The sequence below is a fragment of the Harpia harpyja genome, chromosome 7, assembly GCF_026419915.1.
Source record: "Harpia harpyja isolate bHarHar1 chromosome 7, bHarHar1 primary haplotype, whole genome shotgun sequence".
Taxonomy (NCBI): domain Eukaryota; kingdom Metazoa; phylum Chordata; class Aves; order Accipitriformes; family Accipitridae; genus Harpia; species Harpia harpyja.
The window spans coordinates 49,015,976-49,038,904 of NC_068946.1; the positions used below are offsets into that span (position 1 = coordinate 49,015,976).

The 22,929-nt window shown below is 39.6% G+C and overlaps 1 protein-coding gene across 8 annotated transcripts in view; it reads right to left on the reverse strand.

Annotated features, from left to right (window-relative positions):
* Nucleotides 1–563: 563 nt before the first annotated feature.
* The window catches only part of NCKAP5 (NCK associated protein 5), a 375,601-nt gene continuing 353,235 nt past the window's right edge, over nt 564–22,929 (reverse strand). For all 8 annotated transcript variants that reach the window (XM_052791617.1, XM_052791615.1, XM_052791612.1 and 5 more), the window contains one exon: nt 564–2,180. In XM_052791617.1, coding sequence (XP_052647577.1) covers nt 1,899–2,180 — 282 coding nt within the window. In that variant the 3' untranslated portion in view covers nt 564–1,898. The remainder of the gene's footprint in view (nt 2,181–22,929) is intronic.

Here is a 22,929-nt window from a genome sequence, read left to right on the forward strand (position 1 = left end):
GGTGGTGGTGGTGGGGGGGCTGCGGGCTGAGGCGGCGCGAGGCGTTGGCGGGGCGGGCCGGGGCGGCGCGAGGCGGCGGCGGCGGTCAGGGCTGAGGCGGCGCGAGCCGTCGGAGGTCCGGCGGTGGGGGCGGGGGGGGGGGAGATGCGGGCCCCGTGCTGCGGCCCGGTCGCCGCCGTCGCCGTCGGGGTCTTTTTCGCCCCGTTTTAAGCCAGCCCGAGGGGTCGACTCGTTCCCGGGTAACCCCGGATAACCCCGGATAACCCCGTACTTCTGTTGGCTCGTTTCACCGCCTCACCAGCAAGTGAAGAGTCGGAATCGCGCTTAAATGGCTCTTCGGTCGCCGTGTGGCGAATCCCTCCGAACGCCCGAATCCTGCCTGCAGGTGCGGTGTTCCCGCAGCCCGGGGTGCGGTCTGCACACCGAGCCGGGTGCGTTCGCTGCCCGGCGCTGGTCCCCGTCCCCGGCAGCTTGCTCGGCTGTACCGACGGCGCTCGCCTGACACTCGGGGGTGTCACACCAACCCCTTCCAAAAACCCCTCTTCAGGCACATGTTTGCAAGGTAAGTTTTATTTACGAAAGGTGTTTCAATGAAAATTTCTTAGAAGTCGAAAAAGACGATGCGAGTTTACGGCGGAAAATATAACAAATTGCACAAAATATTAACACTGATCTTCTTACGATATTTCAAAGATTAACAGGCATGTGCTAAAGAAACTGTAGTCTAGAAATATCCCAAATATATCTAGTTTACAGATTGCTGTACAAAAAGCAGTTATAAATACTTCACATCTAGAAAAAATACACAGAACCTTTGAAATAGACTTTCCCTTACATATAAACAACCTTTGTAGAAAAAACAAAAACACCCAATAAAAACAGGCCAATCCTCCTGCTCCTAGATATGTCTGAACTAGGACTGGTTAGCACCATCTTCTTTAAGCGCGTCACAAACAGGAGCTGAGTTTCGATTTTTAAAAATTATCTTAACGTTTACAATTTAATTAAGACCAAATGGGGACTACAAAAGGTAACACAAAATGGTACATTCATAGTTTGATAGGAAATGAGTGCAGAGGAAGAGGAAGCAGAGGAACTATGTTGCTGTCAGAAGTAAAGGGCGGTTTGTGTAGTAGTTCTCATTCCTACAAGACTGCCGTTTGTGCCAGCAGTAAATTACTTTGACCCTGATCTTTCACACAGTTATGCAGATGATTGATGAAGTCCATACCAGCAGTATCAGGCCTTTTAATCTATTCCATTTTCTTGCCATGTCAAAAGTCAAACCCCTTTCGAAATAAGACACCTGTTGTGAAGTTGTAATAGCTGAAATGCACGTTTCCCTAGAACACCTGTATGGAATTGCACTAAAAATAAAATGTTTTGTAAAAGGGAGTCCAGGAAAGTTTATTACAGACAATTTGGCAGGCTCAGGTTTATGGTAACGCAGTGTTTCTACATACAGTTTTAAGACTAGAACAATTATAAATCTTTTTTAAAAAAATCTACTAACTTTTCTTGTTAATATTAACATCAATTTCTTTAAGTTAGTAATCTGCTATTACAGGAGCATAGCACCAATTTAATATTTATTGCTGTCATTTATCCCTACAAATATATTTTCCCAAGATATTTACAACTGTACAAGTATTCACAAAAGTGCAAAATTAAGACTTTATTCTGTGTAACCGTTCGTTGTCTTCAGTGTTGAGTCTCACGTACCGCGATGACAGTCGTCTTGCCGTTCTTATTGCTGTGGGGTGAAAAGTCAGAACACCCTGCTGTGAGTACAGCAGTCTGGAGTGAGAATTTTCAACAACCATCTCTTCTCCCACCTCACTCCCCACTCGCTTTCAGCTCCGTTACGTGCCGCAGTCACAGCCCACTGGAAAGGGTCTCTATACCTCGTTCGAGCCTTGACTGGCGCAAGAGGAGAAGCTATCGTACAGAGAATCGCTCAAGGATTCCAAATTGTCCACGTTGTGCCTACCCGAGCTATTTAAGGAAGCTGCTTCTTTCTTTCCATTTTCTTCCTTTTGTCCTTCAACCTTGTTCAGACAGTTCTTATCTTTTTCTAATAAAAGTACGTTATTGCTGTTAAATTTATTGAGAGACTCCAGGGAAATTTTAGATAATCTATTCTGGGAATCTTCTTTTGTTTCTTCAGTTTGCTTCAATTTCTGTAATGAGTGGGGGAAATATTAGAAACATATTTCTTATAAAGTTATCCTACTGTACACCATTAATTACCGTCTTTCCAAAGTTCACAGGGTTAAAGGAAATAGTTAGATGCTTAAATATCTCTTATCATTAAATAGAACATTAATATCCATTTTAGGATAAATCATAACTTTAATGATTCTGCTGAGACAAACAGGACTCCATTTACAAAACAGTTAAGTGCTATTAACGTTGTAAGTAGCAGATCCTGGGTCTGCATGTGTTAAGCATCTCCAGCATCTTCACAGTAATTTACATCTTCTCCTTTAAGAATACTTTGGGGGCTACATTTAAATGGGTATTTGTTTAAGTAGAGTTTGGAGTCTGCTAAAAAAAAAAGGAGCATAGGCCTGTTCAGAGGAGAAAACAGCATTTTCCATAAATTACTGACACAAATGAAACTTGCTAGAGAATAGCCTCACATTTTGCATGTGTAAGCCTATTGATTTCCACAGACCCAAACCCTCTCTAATAGACAAGAAAGCAACAAGACAGGAAATTATACTGAACTGGGCCAATCCCCACAGACGAGAATCAATCAGATATCGGCCAGGCCTACTCGGAGAAGTGTTGTAATTCTGCGGGAACACTGGACGATGTATTAGCACATTATATTAAAAACGCACAGTAGGATTATACAAGAGTAATTTTATCCCTTTATTAGCTACTGGTATTTTCAATCAGAGATCTGACCAAGAAATAGTTAGGGAACTGCGTAGGGAGCAGTTCAATAAAAATGACCTGCCGTTCATACACAGGGTGTTTCAAAATCTGTGTAACTAACTCCTCTTACAGATAACATCATCACAGAAATATAACATTCAACATTTTATAGGACTCTCAGAGAGGCAAGATGCAAGAATTCTGAGATATGCTTTCAGAGTGCAAGCCATTCCTCATTTTTGCTATTACCATCAGATAGCGAAGCCTGAATCAGTAAATTACTGTCAATCCAAGACATCGATATTTTGGTTTAGATAGAAAATGAAATGGTATTTTAAGCACATTGAAAATATAGCATGGCCGGATAGATGTATGGATGATGTGGGTCATTACATAGGCAGTTTTAAACGGTCATTAGAATTCTTTGAAGAATTCAAGTTTCAAGTAAGTCAAATGTTGTGCATGCTGCGCTGCTTATCCTTGGAAATCTTGGGCAAGAGGAAGACAAATTGTTACATAGTTCACTTGCTTGTTTTTATGGCTAGTTAGTTAAAAATCAAAATGCCAGTCCAATGACTGTTTATGTTGTGATCTTGTCATATTTCATAAGCTAACAATGCCTGGATTAGGTTAGTGTTTTAATCAAATGTTTCAAACAAACTTACGCAAAGCAACAGGAGATGCTAAAGTCTTAGTAAATGAAAATTTTCTGTTTGGTTCATTAATTAATCTTCAGTCTAAAAGGTTTTAGGGGATGTTATGTTAGATTCTGATTTTAGATGACAGTTAAGGTCTTCAAAATCTGTAATTACAATGTTTTCTGAAATAGAGGAATATAACCCTTGGTAACAGGAACAAACACACATTTAGGACCCTTCAATAGAAATTCTCAATTTCAGCTTAAAATGTTCTTCCCTTTGCCCTCATTTAAAATGTTACACACTATCACTGAAACAGTTGTTTCACTTCTCTGTAGGCCAGATGAGAAAATTCTCGGACATGGCATCAATAACATACATATTAGCACTTTCTGCTCTTCAGAGTACTAAACCTAAAATACCTTATTATTTGACAGACTAAATGATTTTTCTTTGTGTATATTTTTCCCACTTCGCAGCTTTTCTTTAGATAAATTGAATGTGGCTACTTGGCACAGACTTGTGTCTGCAAGAAGTCAATACTGGTGTTAGTAAGGTCTATGATAAAACTTTTATTGATTCAAATGGAGCCAATTTCAACTCTCGGGTAGGAGGAGCAGAGACACCTGGAGTATTTGCTGCACAGAGCAGTCCAGATGAAGTATCAGAGTAAGAGTAGGATCTTTGGCTGGCTGAAGGATAGAGTTAAACCACAGGACAGACTGGAGTGAATTCAGTGGTATATTCTGCATATATGTAGTATCAATAATTTATTATACCCTACAAGCACAACCTAGACTACAATCCTACTTTAATCACACCCTAGTTTCTCATTTAATATAAGGCTAACAGTTTATACAATACATTAGAGAAACTGCAGGGAACAAAAGTATTCTCTACAAATTTTAAGCAAAATCATTGAATCAAATGAAACTGGAAGTGAACTGAAGTGAAGCCCATCAGTGAAACCCACTGGCAAAAGATACACAGAATAGTGAACGGTACATCTACAATACATCAAGAATTAAAAGAAAAACTAATCCTAAAAGTTGCTGTAGCAAAATTTATTACTAAAATAGAGACAGAATTCAGAAATAAGTTACGGATATTTTTTGGACATACAGTTGTCCTTTTCAGATGTCTTAATGCCCAGTTACATCCTTCTGCAAAAAAAAAAAAAATTTTCCTTTCTTTAACACATTACTGCAATAGTACGCAAATATGCAAAGGTAATGCTCATGTGATGTGGAAAGTAATACTTTGTGTTTTTTCATTTGATGTAGGTGTAATCTCTTTGGCTACAATACACTGGTTTAGGCCACCTATTGCTAATTTTATAATCAGCTAAGAACGCAGGGTCATCTGGATGGGACTTTCGGTAGGGAATAATACTCTGGAACCGTACTCAGATATCAGATGTACAATATGTACAATATGATCGTATCTCACGATTTTATTAGTACAGCTGCACTTAAATCTGTTAAATTTTCTGTTAAATTGTATATGGAATAAAAATATATTTGTAGTTAGACAGTTAAAATGTGATATTCTAGTCCTTGACACATAGAGGAAAACTCATTCACAGCCTGAGCTCCGTGAGCAAAAATAAAGAAAACTTTAAGCAGAGATATTAATGTAAGAATCTGCATAATCAAAAAATCATTTTCTCCCACAGTAACAAAATTAGGTACATTCCTAGAGTTGAAAATCACTAATAATTTCTTTAAACTTGGTGTGCCAGAACAAATATTACCCCAAGTTCTTTAAGAATTTTTTCTCTAGTTACTATAGATACATTTTGGAAAAAATTACCAAAGAGGATTTATTTAGATTCATCCTTAATTAAGTTTCTTATTTTTCATGTCAGTCACAACAGCTGCTAGATGAATCAAAAGGCAAAACCAAAGCAACTATTATTAGAATTTGTTTGATAAATTGCGTATGTGGTTAAGTAGTGGCTTTGGTTTTGTTCATGTAGATTTGTTACTGACTTCAGCAGACTCACAGATGTAATAAAGAACAAGGGTTAGCCCAAAGATGTTAGTATTGTGCACTTTAAAGTAATTAGTTCATTAATGCATTTGAGAGTCACACTAATGTGAATGAGTAGCTTTTCCTGCAGATAGGAACATTTGGCAGCAGATCAGATGTGTTTTGTATCCACGAGAATTGGATGAGGTTCGGTAATAGTGTAGAGAGCACCTCACCTCTAAGAAGTCATGGGTTCCAATGAAATCTTTCCTGTATTAGTAGTGACCTTCTGCGTAATTAACAGGTGGTTTTATCACCACATGAAAAACAAGGACTTGGTGATTTTATTCAGTGTTGCTAGAAGAGCTAAGATGGGACCAACAGTACGTGCTTGCTCTCACACAGGATTCTTCTCAGAAGTCATACTTGAAGCCATTTCAGCCTGAAGGTGTTGACTTTGCTGCTGACTATTCTGCATCTGTTCTACGAATAAACAAGGTGTCTGCTGCATTTGGTGTGGTCACTATATGCTTTCCTAAGTATTAAGGGAAAAGATAAAAACATGTAGTCACAGATTTTGGTCTAAGCAAAATAAAAAAAAGGCTCAGTGCAGAAAAGGACTGTGATTTTCACAGTGCCTCTGTAAAAGCACTGGCCCATCATCCTAAAGCAGATCAATGGATAGCTTGTTTTACTTATACTAACTCTACTTTTGATATAGAAAATCCATACTGGTATAGCCTTAGGGCATGGGGAGCATTTGTTGTTCTACTCTGTGTAAGTGGAGAGCTTCCCACCACTGGAATTTCTTAGCTAGTCAGAATGGGGTGCTTTATACCACCTGAGAGCAGTGACTACTTGTCAGAAGAGGAGAAACTCTATGTGACGTAATACAGACATTCATCACAAGTCACGTCACTTTTTAAAAAAAACTCATGAGTCATAAATCAGAGTAATGTTTCCTTGTTGGCAACATCCTAAAGGGAATAACTAAACCCATTAGTGATATAATAAAATCTGGCATGTCACTTCAAGCACAGCAAATTAGGAAAACAAAACTAGCCTGCAGTTACACTGATACATTATAAATAGGTGTTACTTCTACATTAATACATCACATTAGATTTTTTTCAAACTTTAAAAATGAGAGGTTACATGTGGGTAGAATGCATTTTCAGTGCTGTGTGATCAAGGACTAGCCACAACTGTAGCTGTTCTGAATGGCACAAAGGCTCTGCAGGTCTAACAGGAAGGAGCGGGGAAGGATGGGCTGGTTCATAGGTACAAAGGACCCCACAGCTGGCATGCAGGAAGGAATGCAACAGCAAGTCCATTTCTTCTATATGGTAACACGCAGAAGCTCTGATGGCCTGGAGGTCAGGCTATGCTTATAAGGCATGCCAGAGCCCAGAATTAGCAACGAACCATTCTGCAGGATATTTTCCAGCTGTCTAAGTTTAGTTAACCAGCACTTTAAAGGGCTCAGAATCAGTTACACACAAGAATAAAATGAACTTTATTTATGTCTCTCAAGCACTGGGCAATTTAGTTTTTAGATTAACACAAAAGCAAGAAGGGCATTGCTTCAAGTGAAGTATAACTGCAGAACACTATTGGGTAAAAACAACTAAATTGCTATGAGAATTAAATATAGATCAACAAAATCAATACTTAATTGTATAACTCAAGGTCTTTCATTTCAGATCTGATCTCTAATAGGAGATACAAAGTATGTTCACTTTTTATTTTTTTAGTTATTGTTTAAAACTTTAGTGTGAAGGAAAACAATTTTCTAGATTTTTACCTTTTTAAAAATTGTTAATTACTTTGTCTGTATGTGTTCAAGGTAAACTTGATCCCACAATGCCACTTTTTCTTATTTTAAATTCAGTGTTTTACCAATTTAGATATCCTCTAGTCCTACAATTGCTTTGTATTTATGACACAAGGGGCTTAAGAGGGATATGCGGTTGCAGCATTACAGAGGTTGCTCATACATAACCTGTTTAGTAGGACATTTTTAATATGTTCACAGCTTCTTGTAAAATAGGTGTGTTGAGATACAGAGCAGTATTCTGATCAAAGATATACTGGTGTAATCAGAAGTAACTTCTCACTGAATTCAGTGGTGTTACACGACCAGTTTGCAGCAGAAAGGTGTAACGTGAAAAGGGTTGGTTTTGAACTACCAGGTAATAGCTTTCATCAGCTAGCCAGGACAGAATGCAATGGTAGACTCTCTGTGGAATGTGAACAATCTCCAGATCTCATTTAACATCAGGTGGACAGGTAACACTCTGCACTGAAAATAGCTGTACAGTCACAGCCAGGAAACTACAAAGGTGAAAGCTGTAACTGCATGACCTCTGCTGTATTACAGCTGAGCTAAAAATGTGATGTTTGAACTTCTTTCTCTTTAAAGCATAACCTTAAATAATAAGATAAGCCTTGCTCTCCCTTGTATATTGTCAGAAGCTTTCATCTGTTTTCTGGACTGACAGTAAAATAATTTTTGAAATAATGAATCACTTTTTTCTACTTGAGCAGAAATCCCATGATTATTTGCTGTAGCAGAAAATGACATTCTCAAAGATACACCATCAGATTTTCAAGATAAACAATAAGTGCCAGTTTCTTTTCTTGGGAAAAAATGCATTGATATGAAGTATTTTTAAGTTCATTAGTCTGTTCAGCAGTTTATAGGAAAGCCATATATACATAGGTACGTAACATCCAATTATGGCATTATGGGTAATACAATGACAACAGAACCAAAGCTTGCCTACTGTGTTTAAGAGTGTAACAATCTGCAAATAGATTTTAGTATCACAAGGACAGCATTTCTGATGATCCTGAATTGTAAGTAAATTACCTTAGAGGAAATAAAGCTGATTAGCATGAACTGTGTATGATTCATAACTCCAGATCTGGACAAAGCAGCTATCACTTAACAAATAGGTGACTGAGCAGTTGAGACTTAATGTTGTCTATAGCTTGAATTCTTGCATGGTTTAGGAGATAAAAGATAGTTTAGTGAATTGAGCCTTATGCTTTCAAGAGTATAATTTTCATAAAATGATGAGATGTCTAGGTACATTCAGCATTCTAATGCCAAGAATATCATCCTCATAATTTACAAAGTATATGATTATTTTGTTGATATGACAAGACTGTTTGACCTTATTAGGTATCTACCAATCCTCTTTGAATTTTTGCGTAATTTAATAAACCAGAATTTTCAGGTCCCAGTTTCCAGGTCAGGTAAATCTGGCTTTTTACCTTCTGCTCAGTTATGAACTGGATGCCACAAATGTGGTTGTTTTCCCATAGCGCCTCAGAATGGCCACTGGCTGCATCAAATGTGCATGGACAAAATGTATTTGAAATAGAATAAGAAAATATAATTCTAAGTGGCAACACCTTGGAAAATGGTCACAATGCAGGTCCTCAGTCAAGTGTGTTGAGGGGATTTATTACAAGGAAAAGCAATTAAACACAAGTACTTTCTCCAGAAGGTAAAGCAGGGCCTCACTCTGTTCACATTGGTAGAATCACCAATTTTGCTTCTCACAGAGGGAATCTACCCAATAAAAGCAATGCTTACTGCAATCAGAGGCTCATCACAAGGCATTAAGGAAGAAATATTCATGGTGAGAAAGGAAGCTGATACTCAGTTTTTGAATGTGATGATAGACTGAAAATGAACAAGGCATGCATAGGATACACTTTACTTTTCAGAGATCCTTTTAGCTTTACTTGTAGAGGGAGTTAAATAACAAAATTGTTCTGATTTTCTAGTGATGGGAAAAAAATCACAATGAAAAAATTCATACTGAAATATAAATTGCTGACAAAGTTTTTGAACTCGACAACCATTTGAAGTTCAATACTATTCTTTGATGGAATTATGTTGAGGGTTATGTTGCCAGTGATAACTTACCGAATGGTACTAGAACTATGCAGTCCTAAGTAACTTCACTGTTTCAGTCTTCATCAGACTGTGTTTCACCACACAGCATTTACGTATACAGAGGTTTGTCCTACTGAATGAAAGTTGTCCTTACCTTGATGAAAGTATGGCTGATTATTGTTTCAATGAAGAAGGGGCTTTATAAAAAAGGGGCTACAACTGTATCCTAGATTAGAGGTTTGGAAGTGGGGTTTTTTATTTTTTTAAATTGGGATGCTTACTCAGAACTGAATCAAGAAGGGGAAAAAAGTAGAGTTCAAGAAAGATTTTTTAAATCTAATACAAAACGTGGCTCTTAAAGAGACAGATTCTATCCCACATTTGACCGTAGCAAAAAATTCCTTTCAAACTCAGTAAATGCAGGATCATACTCATGCAACATACAATCTCACTGACATTTTCAGTAATCGGGGTAATTTTTTCGGTATAGATGAACTATTCTCAGACTAGTGTTCCTTAGTATTAGCTGTGCTCTTACCTGTCTTCAACTTCCACCTTTGGCTTTTTTCAACAAGACTATTTATTATGGTAATTACAGAGACACTTATCCTCTCACTCTCTAGTGATGTCTGAGTTCCTGGCCTGTAATGTCTGTATGTCAGTCACCCAGCATACTGATGGAAAACGGAACTGCGCTTCAAGATTGTACTGCAAATGGTAATTGGTAGTGGGTAATAATTTTCCACACTGGTAATTCTCTCTTTTGAGTACGGGACTAGCTTCACTTCAGGTTAGCCTGTGACTATCCAAGGTACATCAGCTGACCTAAGGGCAAAAAGACAGAAGCAGCAGATAGAGAAGGAGCAATGTTATGTGGCAGCATCAAGAGCAAATCAGCAGTATGAAGAAACCATGCAGAAATAATTCTCCCAGCTATGAAAACTGGCTTGTTGTACGCACTAAGAGGGCTACGCTGTCTGCAGGGGAGTTCAAAGAGTATGAATCTCTGCTGGAAGACCTGCAGAGGAAAGAAAGGGAATGTCCCGTCTTAGAAGTTTTAAAGATGATTCATAGAGGTCATTTGAACAAAGGACTGAGCTCCATAGCAAAGTTTTCTCATTTTTAGCCTCTGAGGAGGACAGTTGGGAAGAGACAAACAATCTTTCCAGACCCATCAGTCCACCTCTCTGTGACTGCACATTTAGCCGCTGTGGAGGTAGCCTCCATGTTCGCATACACAGTGCACACGCATCAGAACGATACCTCTTCCAAGCTCTCACCAAGCAGAAATACAGAGGTGATAATTTTCACATTTGGAAGCAGGATCGCCTTTATTCTTAAAAAATTCTGAATTAGCATGCTTAAACCCCACCCCAACAAAACAGTTTATTTTAGGAGCCTCAAATCGTCATTTTCCTTTCCACTACAGTTCTTAATCAACTATCTACATATCCCGTTTTCCTTACCTTTAATGAATCTAACCAAAACCCAATGCCCTTTAGGTGTGCCCTCCTCTGTAAGGATGTGGATACCACCTTCCCTAAGGGAGGGCTAGGGGATGCGGCTAGGCAATCGTGCCACATGTTGCACAGGTTAAGTGCTCCTGGAGGCAGCAGAGGAAGAGGCTGTAGCCCAGGTTGCCTTCCCAGTAAACCTGCTGCAGCCTGAACTATGTGCATACTGCTTTCTGACCCTGTGCAATGAGACTGCTCAAGTTCCTTTGTAATCAGAGAAAACTGGGACAGGGTAGATACAAACAATGATGCTGGTTACATGGCTGCACTTGCCACCTCTTCAGCTGACATTATGATCTGCACAATTTTCAATAATGATTCAAGCAAAGCATGAATTGCAGAATGGAAACCTATGTTTAAGTTCATCTGCCATCAAATCCTACATAACAGTACAGTTATTTACATGTACTTTCTAAATTTATGCAAACAATTTATCTTTGCTGTAGGGCAGAATATTTTGAGGGACAGAGGCACAACATGCACAAAAATCTGAGCAAGAGTTTCAGATACAAGCTGCAGAACCAAATTAAAGTAGAAGGATAAATCCTCTCTTCCAATTTTTAGTTCATTTCAGTACACCAAGTTGTATCAATAAAGAGCCCATAGTATAAGTCAGCTAGAAAATAAATGCTATGAAGGATGTTCCATTTTATGTCGTTTGAATTTGATTAGTGATTAGTCTTGGCGGTTAAACCACATGGGAACAGTAATCAAGGTTTCTCTACTGCGGTTCTGTAGCAACTGGAAAACACTGTTGGCTCATGTCCTATACCATGATGGGATATTAACCTAAAATCTAATTAATCTATGAATGAATTACGGTTCTAGAAACATACTGTATTAAAATCAATTTTAAGTGAGTTCCTAACAGAAGATAAGATGAAGAATAAGCTGTAAAATTACCAGAGGTTGATAAATTCTGTTTACTATGACTGATGATTTTTATGGAGGATAATTTTACAATCCATCAAACTTTTGTCAGTTCAAGAATCATGCTGCCAAACGTATGCAGTAAATTAATTTTTAAATTTACATATTTATTAAAAATCTTATTGAAAACAGCAGGAAGTAAGCCTTGTTTGAATAATAAAATAACTTGTTATTCTACTGGAAAGAAAACAAAAAACCCCAACCAACCTTCTATTAAGATGATTTTATAGTAAGGCAATAATTATAAACAGCTACATGAATTAGTTAACCAAACAATGTATTAAATAGCCAACCCCAAATTAATCACGAATTAAAAAAAACTGTTGGAAGATAATCAAGTAAAAAATGTAATTTAAAAGCTGAGAAATTCATGGCTGAGTTTCAGATGTGCTTGAGGACATGTTTGTTAACTCAGGCCCATTGGCAGGAGCTCCCAGATTTCCTGTGAAAGCATGGGGAGCTGCAGGTGTCTGCCTGCACGGCTTCCCCACTCAAGGTGCTGAAGAGGAAAGGAGTGTTTGCAATCTTCTTGTGCATGTGGCCACACGAACGTGCCCAGTGTGATGTGCTGCTGGCTCAGGAAATCATTCTGTGACCCAAGCCTATGTTTATTCTCACAGGACAGAAGTCCACTGTAAGAAGGTGTTACAGCTGCATCCTGGGTGCCTCCCGCTAAAAGCTGAGCAAGAACCACAGAAACATCAGCTGGACAAGGGAATAAACAGAGACAACAAAGGAGCAAAGACCACAGCACGTGGTAGGATGGGGCATAACCCGTGAGGGGAGTAAGAACTACTTCCCCACCATTTATACAAGGAAGGATGAAGAAGCGTGCCAAAATGGTGGAACACACCACGATAGGATCTGAGGCAAGTAAGGCACCTCAGAGACCAGCCGAGCAGAGTTCTTGGCTCGGTCTACCTGCAAGGCCTCATTTCAATGTCACCCATCAGTTATGTTACAAAGGTTTTCTGCCTCACCTTCGACGAAGTACTCCATTGCTGAGATTCCTGTGCTGTCCATATCCCACAGACATGCTCCTGGTATCAAAAGAGCACTGGAGCCAGGTGTGATGTCCTCTTTGTGTCCTTCTCTGGTCTCACCTCCACAACTGCTGCATTTTTCTATGACCACTACCACTGCTGGGGCCAGCCATTCCCACCCTTACAATACCTACTTTGTGTATACAAAATAAATAAGCCATCCTGCCTGCCTCCATCAGAAACAAGACTTGCGTAATGATAACAATTGTGCTTCCTTGTTCAGCCCTCTCACTTGTCTCCTGAGAGGCTGCGGTCAAGGAACAGGCCTTCGCATTTGATTTATGGATTATGGAGTACCTGGTGTATGTTCAAATACTGCTGCATGCCTGGTACCTGAGAGAATCTGTGTCATTTGGGGCGTCTGCCACAGTTACCAGGAGAAAGCACTATGTCTGTGCTCATGGTGACAACTCCGAGAACAGAAACAGGCTACGATTAGATTTAATAATTTAGCCAGTGGACTAAAATATATCTTGATGGAAAAAATATAGATTGTAACTAATCTCATGTTTACCAGACAACTCAAGGATACAGTCCTAGGCTGTGACTCAGTAACAGTGTGGATTAATCGAAAAGGAAATGAGAAAGACAGGGCTACCTGCAGGGAATAGGCAATTCACATCATAAATGCAGATTGTAGATGATATTCCTTTGCCCAGCTCTAAAGGATGATCAAAAAGAAACATTGCAAATTAAGCAGAGTAATGCTGGGCACCAAGACGACCACTGCTGGAGATGCAGATGGAAGTTCCTACAGCCAGGAGATTTATGAATTTTATGAAGTTCAACTTGCCTCCTCACAAAATTAAAGCAGTGATATACTTTTTGATTAATACACATATAATTTGGCTGTGATCCAAGGGGAATTTTAGTTAATTTATGGGTTTAGATTTGTTTGCTTCATCTTTTCGACCCAAGTACATCTGTTTCCGGTCATGAGAACCTCTACCCTACTTTGTGGTTCAGCTAGGCATACAAAAGGTCTCTCACTTGGATCTGCTAAGAAACATTAGCGGTTGCAAACCCTCTGTGAGGGGCACAGCCTCGAAACAGAGAGGAGTCAAGGACAAGTGTGCTGGACAGACCTTTGCCTTTCCACCTTTGCCTTCCCTGGACACCAGCAAGGTTCAGATTAAGCAGCTAACAGGATCTAAAAGGCTGGTAAACATCTGTGCTGAGTCCACCTAGGCTATAAAAGGCCCCTCTTAGAATGTGAGGTGTTATTCTGACAAGGCTTTGGAGGCTTTTTCAGAGAAAGGAAGCGCAGTGAAAATATATATTGGAAATCCCAGTTCTGTGGGGTCTGACCCCCCTATCTGGCTGTGAGAAAACCTTTGTTGGGAATGATCAAAGAAGGAATTTGGTGTGAGGAACTAGGACAGGCTCCTGTTCCCACAGTGGGCTTCCTGCAGTGACAGAATAATGCAGTATTTTTTGTATTGATTTTTGCTACAATTTGTGTATAAATAATGTGTACATGAAGTGATAGCCAGCCGCATGAATGGATTTGTTGGACAAATGCTTTAGAAGATTTATTGACCTTAGCAATATAGAAGTGTTACTGCAGTATTAATGCTGCAAACTGTCGTGAGATACTGGTAATATAGAATATGTTCCTACGCCTAAAATAAAGATTATAATATTGTTAATATAATAGGCCACTAGGAGGACTAAAATACAACTGGAATTCATGCAGACACACTGTAGAGCTAAAATGCACTCATTTTTTGAATGACCAAAGATGATACAAACAGGAAATTTGGATAAAAATACAGAATAAAGCAGTTCCCAGGCCCTACTAGTGAATGAATAATTGAAAAGTGTTGCTGAAAATGAACATGCATTTGATACTTATTGGTATAGAAAAAAAATAATCTTTAAAGTGTTGATTTCTTTGATATTTTAGATTATTCAGGATTCAAATACTTTTAAGAATGGAATAAAAATTTCCTCCATGGGCAGACGCTGTTAGGAGCCCTGCATGGACAGCAGGACTGCTGAAGGCGGTATAGTTCTGCTCATGTAAAACTCTGCAGGATCAGGGTGTGAATTTGCTTCTGGCATTCTGAAAATTCCTCAGCAGAGGGGCTATGTGTTTGTGGTTAGCCCTTGTAATGCAAGATCCCATCTTGAGTAAGAATGCTTGATGAGAATATTAAGTGATAATGATTATTTGCTTAGCACTGCTATGGGGCCTTCAAAGCCCCCAAAGCAGCCTGCTAACAGTATTGGATTAAATTCCAAATGCAGCTGGAAGGTATTATTTTATTCTTTATTTAAAAATGGGGAATTTAATAGCAAGAGAGTTTCAGCAATTCGGACAGTCAGCCAGAACATCACCCTGATCTCCACAGTCCTGCACTCTTAACTGCTAAGCTTTTTGTCACTGTTTGAGTATTTCTTTCTTTGCAGGCAAAAGTTCTCCATGGAAAGACAGAGGCCTGTATCGTTCTCACTAGAGAGCATCTGAAATGCTCTTCAACATACAAGACCTGGCATTTTATCCAGTGTATATGGTAGTTAATCAAATGTTTTGCACTGACTTCAGTAGACTTTGGATCAGACTCTTGATGCATTAGAGAGATAAATTATTTAACTTACTGAGTTCCCCTAGAAACAAAATATTGAGCTGCAAACAAAGCTAACAAACACCAAATGGGATACCATCTGCTGCAATGAACAGAACATGACCAGTTTCCCCCATGCTTGAGATTCTTCCAAAATACAATCTGAAATAGGTTTGTTAAACTCCCAACTGTCTCACAAAATTGGCTTAGCACAGGTTAGCAAATGCTAATGCCACCAGCAACAGCAAGCCAGACTCTGATATATCAATTGGAACTGTCTACGATTTTATTTCTATTGGACTGCCCTGTGTAAAAGCTCAGGAGTTTTCTGCTATCCAGAGCCTCTGGAGCCTATGGAGATGTTTCTGTTCACACCCTGTGTCCTAGCACCTGTGGACACCGAGTAGTTTCTGTCCCTAAGTAAATATGAATGGTAATTACCTATATAATGATGCTTTCATAAATCTGGGTTCTTCTATCCTTTGACATCCAGACGCCATGCCTTACAACCTTCTGGAAGAACAGAATATGGAGGCAAAAGAAGCTCTATCTCCCACAGGAATGGAAGGAGATGCCTGAAATCCCAAGTCCAGAGCATTCCCTACTTGGTATCGAAGTTTTTGGCTGTGGTGGAGAGCATGTGGGTTCCCACTTTCACAGGGACAGAAGGACACTGCTGAGCTAAATGGAGTGCATGTGACAGTAGTGGGTGCCATCAACATTAGCCCCCTTTCCACTTAGAAAACATACAAATTGAGCAACCAAGTATTTTTTGTGTAATGTGAGGAAAAAAACCCAAGTGTATTTGCCTTGTGGAACAAGACAAGAAGATAAATGTCTTCATACCTCTATTTCCTACACAGCCAGACATTTAATCTTCTAGTATAACCGCTATAAGTGATGAAACTACCATGAACAAACAGCACCTCCAAAGACTATTCAGTCTTTAGCAGTTAACCAGAAAAGCTACAGCTCTCCACATTATGCAGCTCTTTTAGATGGTGACTGCTGTTTTTTTGGCTTGCTCTGCTGTCTCTGTTTTCACCACTGTGCTGCTAATGATGTCATAATACAGAATCCATGTTTTTACAATGGATTTTATTTATAGAAATGCTGTATTATAAATGTTGAACTCTCTGGTACCCTGGCTTATTGTAGTGGTTCTCAGAAGCATGAAAAGAAAGGATGGTGTTCCAATAATAGTAATAATAAAAATATTTTGTAAAATGTACAGATGAAAGTTTTAGCACTTTCCAGTTTCTCATACACTAATGCTATGGAAAATGCAGTAAGAAATGGGTTTAAAAACATGAAGAGTTTCATTATGATATGATCTTAACTGTAACATTGTAGCACCAGATTAAAAAATACAGAGTATTTGGCCTTCCTTTTAACTCAGGGGAAAACGTCTGCTGATGTTCCATGACATTGCCCACAGAGCCAATGTACAGAAGTAGGATGCTACAGATTGAAATTCTGCCAGATAGAGGGAGAATATCTAAACCAATTTTCGAGCACGTATATAAACACCATGATTTTCACAGGATCCAAATACGTGAATCTGTCAGAGACATGAGCAAAAGCTCCAGATTTCTAGCACCTTTGAAAACTGGGCAGCTAAAGTGTCTAAATATGAATTTAGGCATAGCCATTAGGAAATGAAGCTTGAAAAAACTGGCCCATATTTTTACTGATTAGGGGCCACAAACGACTCTCCAGTTAGGCTATGCAGGGCAAAATAGTTCTTGCAACAGCGTTCAGGAAGTGTGTGCTGGCTGCTTAGCTAATTCTGTTCCTCGGTTTCAGGCATTGTCTGAAAAGCTCTTACATTCTAAATCTGCTTTGCATCTTAGTACACGTGTTACCAATGTTTCCCAATCTGGTAACTTTTCTGTGGATACAGTGTCTTGGTGCAGCTTAGACACTCCTGTTATAAGAAATATCATAGACTATTACTGCATGATTAACATTTTTATTTTATAATCCTCAGCAATATAATATATTCATATTTAATTTCTTCATTCCCACCCACTTCTACTTTACTCTTCATCCATCCAAATCCATCTGAGGTCTTGTTTTACGGTATGCTTTACAGAGCGTACAATAACCCATAGGATATGTGCATATGTAATAGGATGTCAGAAAAATCACTTTTAAATGTTTGACTGGCAATTATTCAGATAATTCTTCAAATAATCACTTGGGGTTGTATTTGCTGAGAATAACACTAGAGTAGTTAAGGCAAGTTCTTAATGCTACAGCTTTTTAGAGTATGTAAAAGTTTTAGTGGCCTCTATTAATGATCAGGCAAAGAATGGAGTAATCCAGAGAGGACGGCACTAATGGGAGTGGAGCTATAGGGAGGTGTCTCAGTCGTTGATGGATTGATGGGCAGTTGAGGCTGGGGGGACTCTGACATGTGGTATGAAAACCTGTATCATTCTTCTTAGCCTTTGTGAAAGATAATTAGACATTTAAATTACACAGGTATATCTTACAAACTTCCCTGTGTCACTTACTGCTAATCAGTCTGCTAAATCCCATGTTTGTTTCTCCTACCAAATACAAATATTGTTTTCCATTAAAATAATATGGATGCTGCACAACCTGGAATTCATGTACCAGGGCCTAAAAATACAGTAAGAAATAAAATATTTCACTTTGGGACTTGCTATGAAGTAGAGTGTTCAAGTTTGCAAAAAATATTTAACCAGTATTTTTCTTAAGGATTTAGACAATCTGTGTGTCATATTGCACAAAATCCAGTATAACTTCTCATTTAAATAAAAGGTAAATCACTTTTGGGAGATGAAAACAGCTTGTGGAACAAACTATAAACACCTGCAACTTATTTCAATATGATTTTTTGCCGATATTTAACATAAAATTTACCTTTGTTTCAAAGAGTATGTTGATTAGGATATTATTGTCTGTGGACATATGAAAAGGAAAAGCATCCTCTTAAAAAAAGAAATACTCAGCGAACATATTTTCAGCATACTGCTACAGTTCCTGCTACCATCAGCTGTGCAACCTACTCCTCGTATTCTGCTCAGAATGGAACTCTCATACTAAAAGATCAGTCATTTCCTACCCTTCCCTGCATGATGTTTGAGTGCTTTATGCAAAACATATCACTGTTATAGATGGGGAAGGCAAATTTCAGCTGGAAAAACAATTCACAAAAATATTACAGCATTATTCATCTCATTTAACTCTGCTAATCAGATGGTCCTCTTGGAGACAAAATATCTTCCAGCTTCAGAAAACAAACAGCTCGCTGAATACCTCTCTGCCCTACTGCTCCTATCTTGATTGAGTCAATCCAATGTTTATTGTATCCAATTTATTTTTTAGCTTTTTCTTTTATTACTAATATAATTTCTACCATTACAACAATTACACTATCTCACAAGCTTCCTAATATTTATCATTTGTTGCTGTTAATGTGCCATGAATTCCATTTTGGCCTACAGTAGTATTATAATATTCCAATTCAACACAGAGAGAAATGAAACCTAAAGCTTTATTTCCAAAGATGGAGGACTGAAGAGTGTCTGGTTACAAATGGCAGAAACATTAGTGCACTTTGGGCCATGCTGCAAATCACAGCAGCTCCATCTGTCAAACCTCTGAAAAACAGCCCAGAACATTTTCCACTCAGGGAAATCACTAGTAAATGATACTTTTATTCAATATATACTTTTGGTTCTTATTAGACTAAAGGATCTACCTACTTACACCTTATGTAATCTTCAGTTATACAGGCAAATAGACATTATAGTGCTCAAGGTGTATCTGCAAAGCACGGTGCAGTGTGATGTGAAGATATCGGTGAGCGAGCTGGGTGGGCTGGGAGCAACCCCACTTATTTCAGCTACTCAGCCCTGCTGCAAAATGGCCTGGAGCAACCGGGCCATAAGGAGCTGCGCTAACTCTGTGCCCAGCCAGGCTCACTGTAAATTAGCTCTGTACAGCTCTGCGTTGATCTGGGCATTTGTACACGAGCAGTTTTGGACCGTTCCTCCAGGGACTCCAGCAAACGAGCTGCAGGACTTTTTGTGACATCTGGGCCAGCATGTGATGTGGTTATGCAGCTCCTACGTGCTGAAAAGACAAGGTTCTCTCTGTAATTTGAAATTACTTGCTGAGGTGGTGGGATATGAGGTTTCTGCTCCAGTGACCAAGTTTTTCTACTCAAAAAGGGCAAAGTTCTTCCCTCCTTGCAGTGCTAAAGGGGTTATATTCAGTAAGCACAACACTCCAGCTGTGGCCACAGGACAGCTCAGTGTGTTGCCTTCAATCAGACAAGCCCACGCATCTGCATCTGGCACTCGACAAACCACATAGGCACACTTCACTCGGTGCTGTGAGTTACTTGGGGATTTAGCGTTACATGACACTGTGCCATAGGCACTAGAACTGCACCTACATGCCAGTGATGCTTCAAGTCCTTAACTTTCCTCCCGTAGCTACAGCTTTTCACTTCCTCCGCATCTTCTCTGAGACTCACATCCAAACTATTCTCCTGCTAGCCTTGCACACGTGTTTTAAATGCCACACAACCTGCTGTACTATGCTAAAGACTTTCTGTCCCTCACCAATATCCAAATACTCTTTTAAGACTCTGTGCTAAAAGATATTTGAGTTAAAATGTTGCCACCTACCCATCCCCATAAATACACTAACCAAACATAAAATAGAGAGAACTTTTACACCAGCTGGAGGGCTAGTCAGAATGGGATTTGGTGGCACAGTACTAAAACCACTGAGTCCATTAGTGCTAGAAGCAGAACTGTATCAGCAGATAACAGCTTCCATTTTTTTTAGGGTATGTTTTTCCTAAAAATATCCCTTGCATACCATTAAAAAAGTTATTTTCTCTGACGGACTCTGCTTTCCAAATGTCGTTTTGCCTTGCCAAAGCCTTTTAAAAACTTAAAAAAGTTATGGAGAATGTTATCATCCTCCTTGCTGAGCCACTCTCAACTGCATTATTTTTTACTAAAACTCTCAGCAGTGTAAGAAGCCTCAGTTGTTTCACCTAGAAGGCACAGGGAGAGAAATGAGTGTCTGTATAACTGCAGCTTTTTATTGTTGCCAAGCTAGTTCCTCAGGCTAACTGTAAGAATGTTCTTCCACACTACACAACATTTCTTTTAAGTGATACACGTCAAGTGAGACTTTGGTCCCAGGAGACTGCCTAGCAGTCTTCAAATTGCTTGTTTTGCTGTCTCTTCACTTTACTTTTTGGAGGCAACTTTGATGGCAAGATACTCGAAACAATAAGACTTGATTAGGAATATAAGGCTTGGTAGCAGATCTCGGAATGTGAACTTGCCCTATGGAGGGGAAAAAAACATGCAGAGACGTGGGATTTGTTGATGTCTGGAGACATCCTAGCCTATTTCTAATCTCACATTTCCCCACATGAGTTGACTCAGACTTGAGGCTAGAAAAAATATTTTTAATTCTGTACTACTCCCATGGGTGGTATGGTAAAATCTGTTTTCTTATCAGATCATGCTCCTGTGGTTTTTGTCACTTACGTTGTCAAATACTCCTACAAAATTCCCCTGACAATAGATCTTACATCAACTTGGGTAATTACTCAGACAGTCTTTGCTTTGACGGAACAAGTATTGCATCATTCATCTGAGAATCAAAAACCTTTGATTAAATAGAAAGGTGATCTCGCAGCCCCAAGCCTGTCAGTGGGTAAATTCTATTGAGACAATTTTGACAAATGGAAACGTGTAGCTTAAAGACCCCCCTACACACCACGGTTAGGGAATGGGGTGGGGGCTGTGCTGCGGAGAGCGGCTGTTTCAGTAGTGCAGTCCGTGCCCAGTAAGGCCTCGTGCAAGCGCTCTCAGTGACCTCCCCGTGGTGGCCGCAGACAGACGCGACCTTGCCCGGCAGCACCAGCTCTGGAGGCAGAGGTCAGGGCAGCTCGGAGCAAGCACGCACGAGGCAAGTGAGCTCGGGGGTAGCCTACCCCCAGCTGGGCCACTTCAGGGCTGCCGTGACTGGACTGCACTCCGACCTGAGTGGGTATGTCTGCGTGGCTTTACAACACTGTGAGACTTCTGGCTTGGGTCCTAGCCAATTTGAGCTCGGTGCTCAGAACGTGCTCCCTTTCGTTGGGTGAGGTAGTTCGCTCTGCTTTCAAAACAGGGGTTCTGAGTCCTAGATGGACATACGAGTCTGCTGGGTAGTTTACTCTCCCTTTGTAACACTGCTCTTCATAAAACTGTTGCTGGATCTTCTATACACACCCTGTCCCAACATGACGTGAGTTTTGAAGGGCTAATACAAAAGCATAAATACAGCAAATGTTATTTTCAGTTTTTGTGACACGGAGGATGAAAGGATATCTGATCCTGCCTGAATTAGAACATCTGGTTCTAGGCTGGCATCACTTAATGTCTACATTAATAGACCACCTCCTTAAACACATACAATGATTTCATATACTACTTCCTTACATGAAAAAAAGCATTGATCTTAAAACACAAGAGACAGGTGAATGAGTCTGCAGACTTATTCCCCGTCTTGAAATTGTACAATGGCAGTATCTTCCTTAACATCTTAGGTTCACCAGGGCTAGGAATGGAAATATAACTGATTCCCTCCTCACCTCATCATCTTCCTCTCTCTTAACCCTGGCAAGGAAAATAGCAAAGATGAGGTGAGGTTTCTGTGCTTGATACACAGTAAACTGAATTATACAATCACTACACAGAAATCCATAGTCCACTAATTCCTGGATTTGATCCAGCCCATCTAGATACTTTCCCTTATTGACAAGGGACCCCTTCTATCTTCTATTACTTCCTAGTACAAAAATTTGTACGAGTTGCTTCAAATTATATATTTGCAGTAACACACACATTGTACAAAACAAGCTAAGACCTAGGTCATCTAGAGCATTTGCTGTTTTCTTTCTGGTTGTGACATGAGATCGGTATTGCTGTCCCCAATGTACTGACAGTGAAACTGAGATCCTGAGACCAAGCAACTAGCCAAATATCACCCAGTGCTGCCCCAGCTGCAGGACGCTTGTTATTATGAAAGTATAAGCAAGGTAATTATTTAGTGCTCACTTGAGGGTGCACTGAGATGCAGTTTCACTCTCTAAAATACAAAGGGTAGCTACAATAGCTGCTTTTTACTAGTTCCCCACAGAAGCAAGCTTGGGGCAATGTTCATCTTGCTAACTTTGGGTTGAAAGTTTGGTACTCAGTATAAGCAAGCTGCAAAGGCTCCCTTTCTCTGGTCAAGGCAAGGAAGCAAGTAGTTCCACAGGTCAATACCTCTTTCCCACTTTAAACTCTTAGGATGCAGCTCTTCCCAACTGCTAATTGGACCCAAATCATTATCTTAGGCTTTTTCACATGTGATAAGCAGAATGCCTCCCTAAGCATATCTGATAATGTGCAAAAAGTGAGTTCTCTGTGAAAGCAGAGTGCA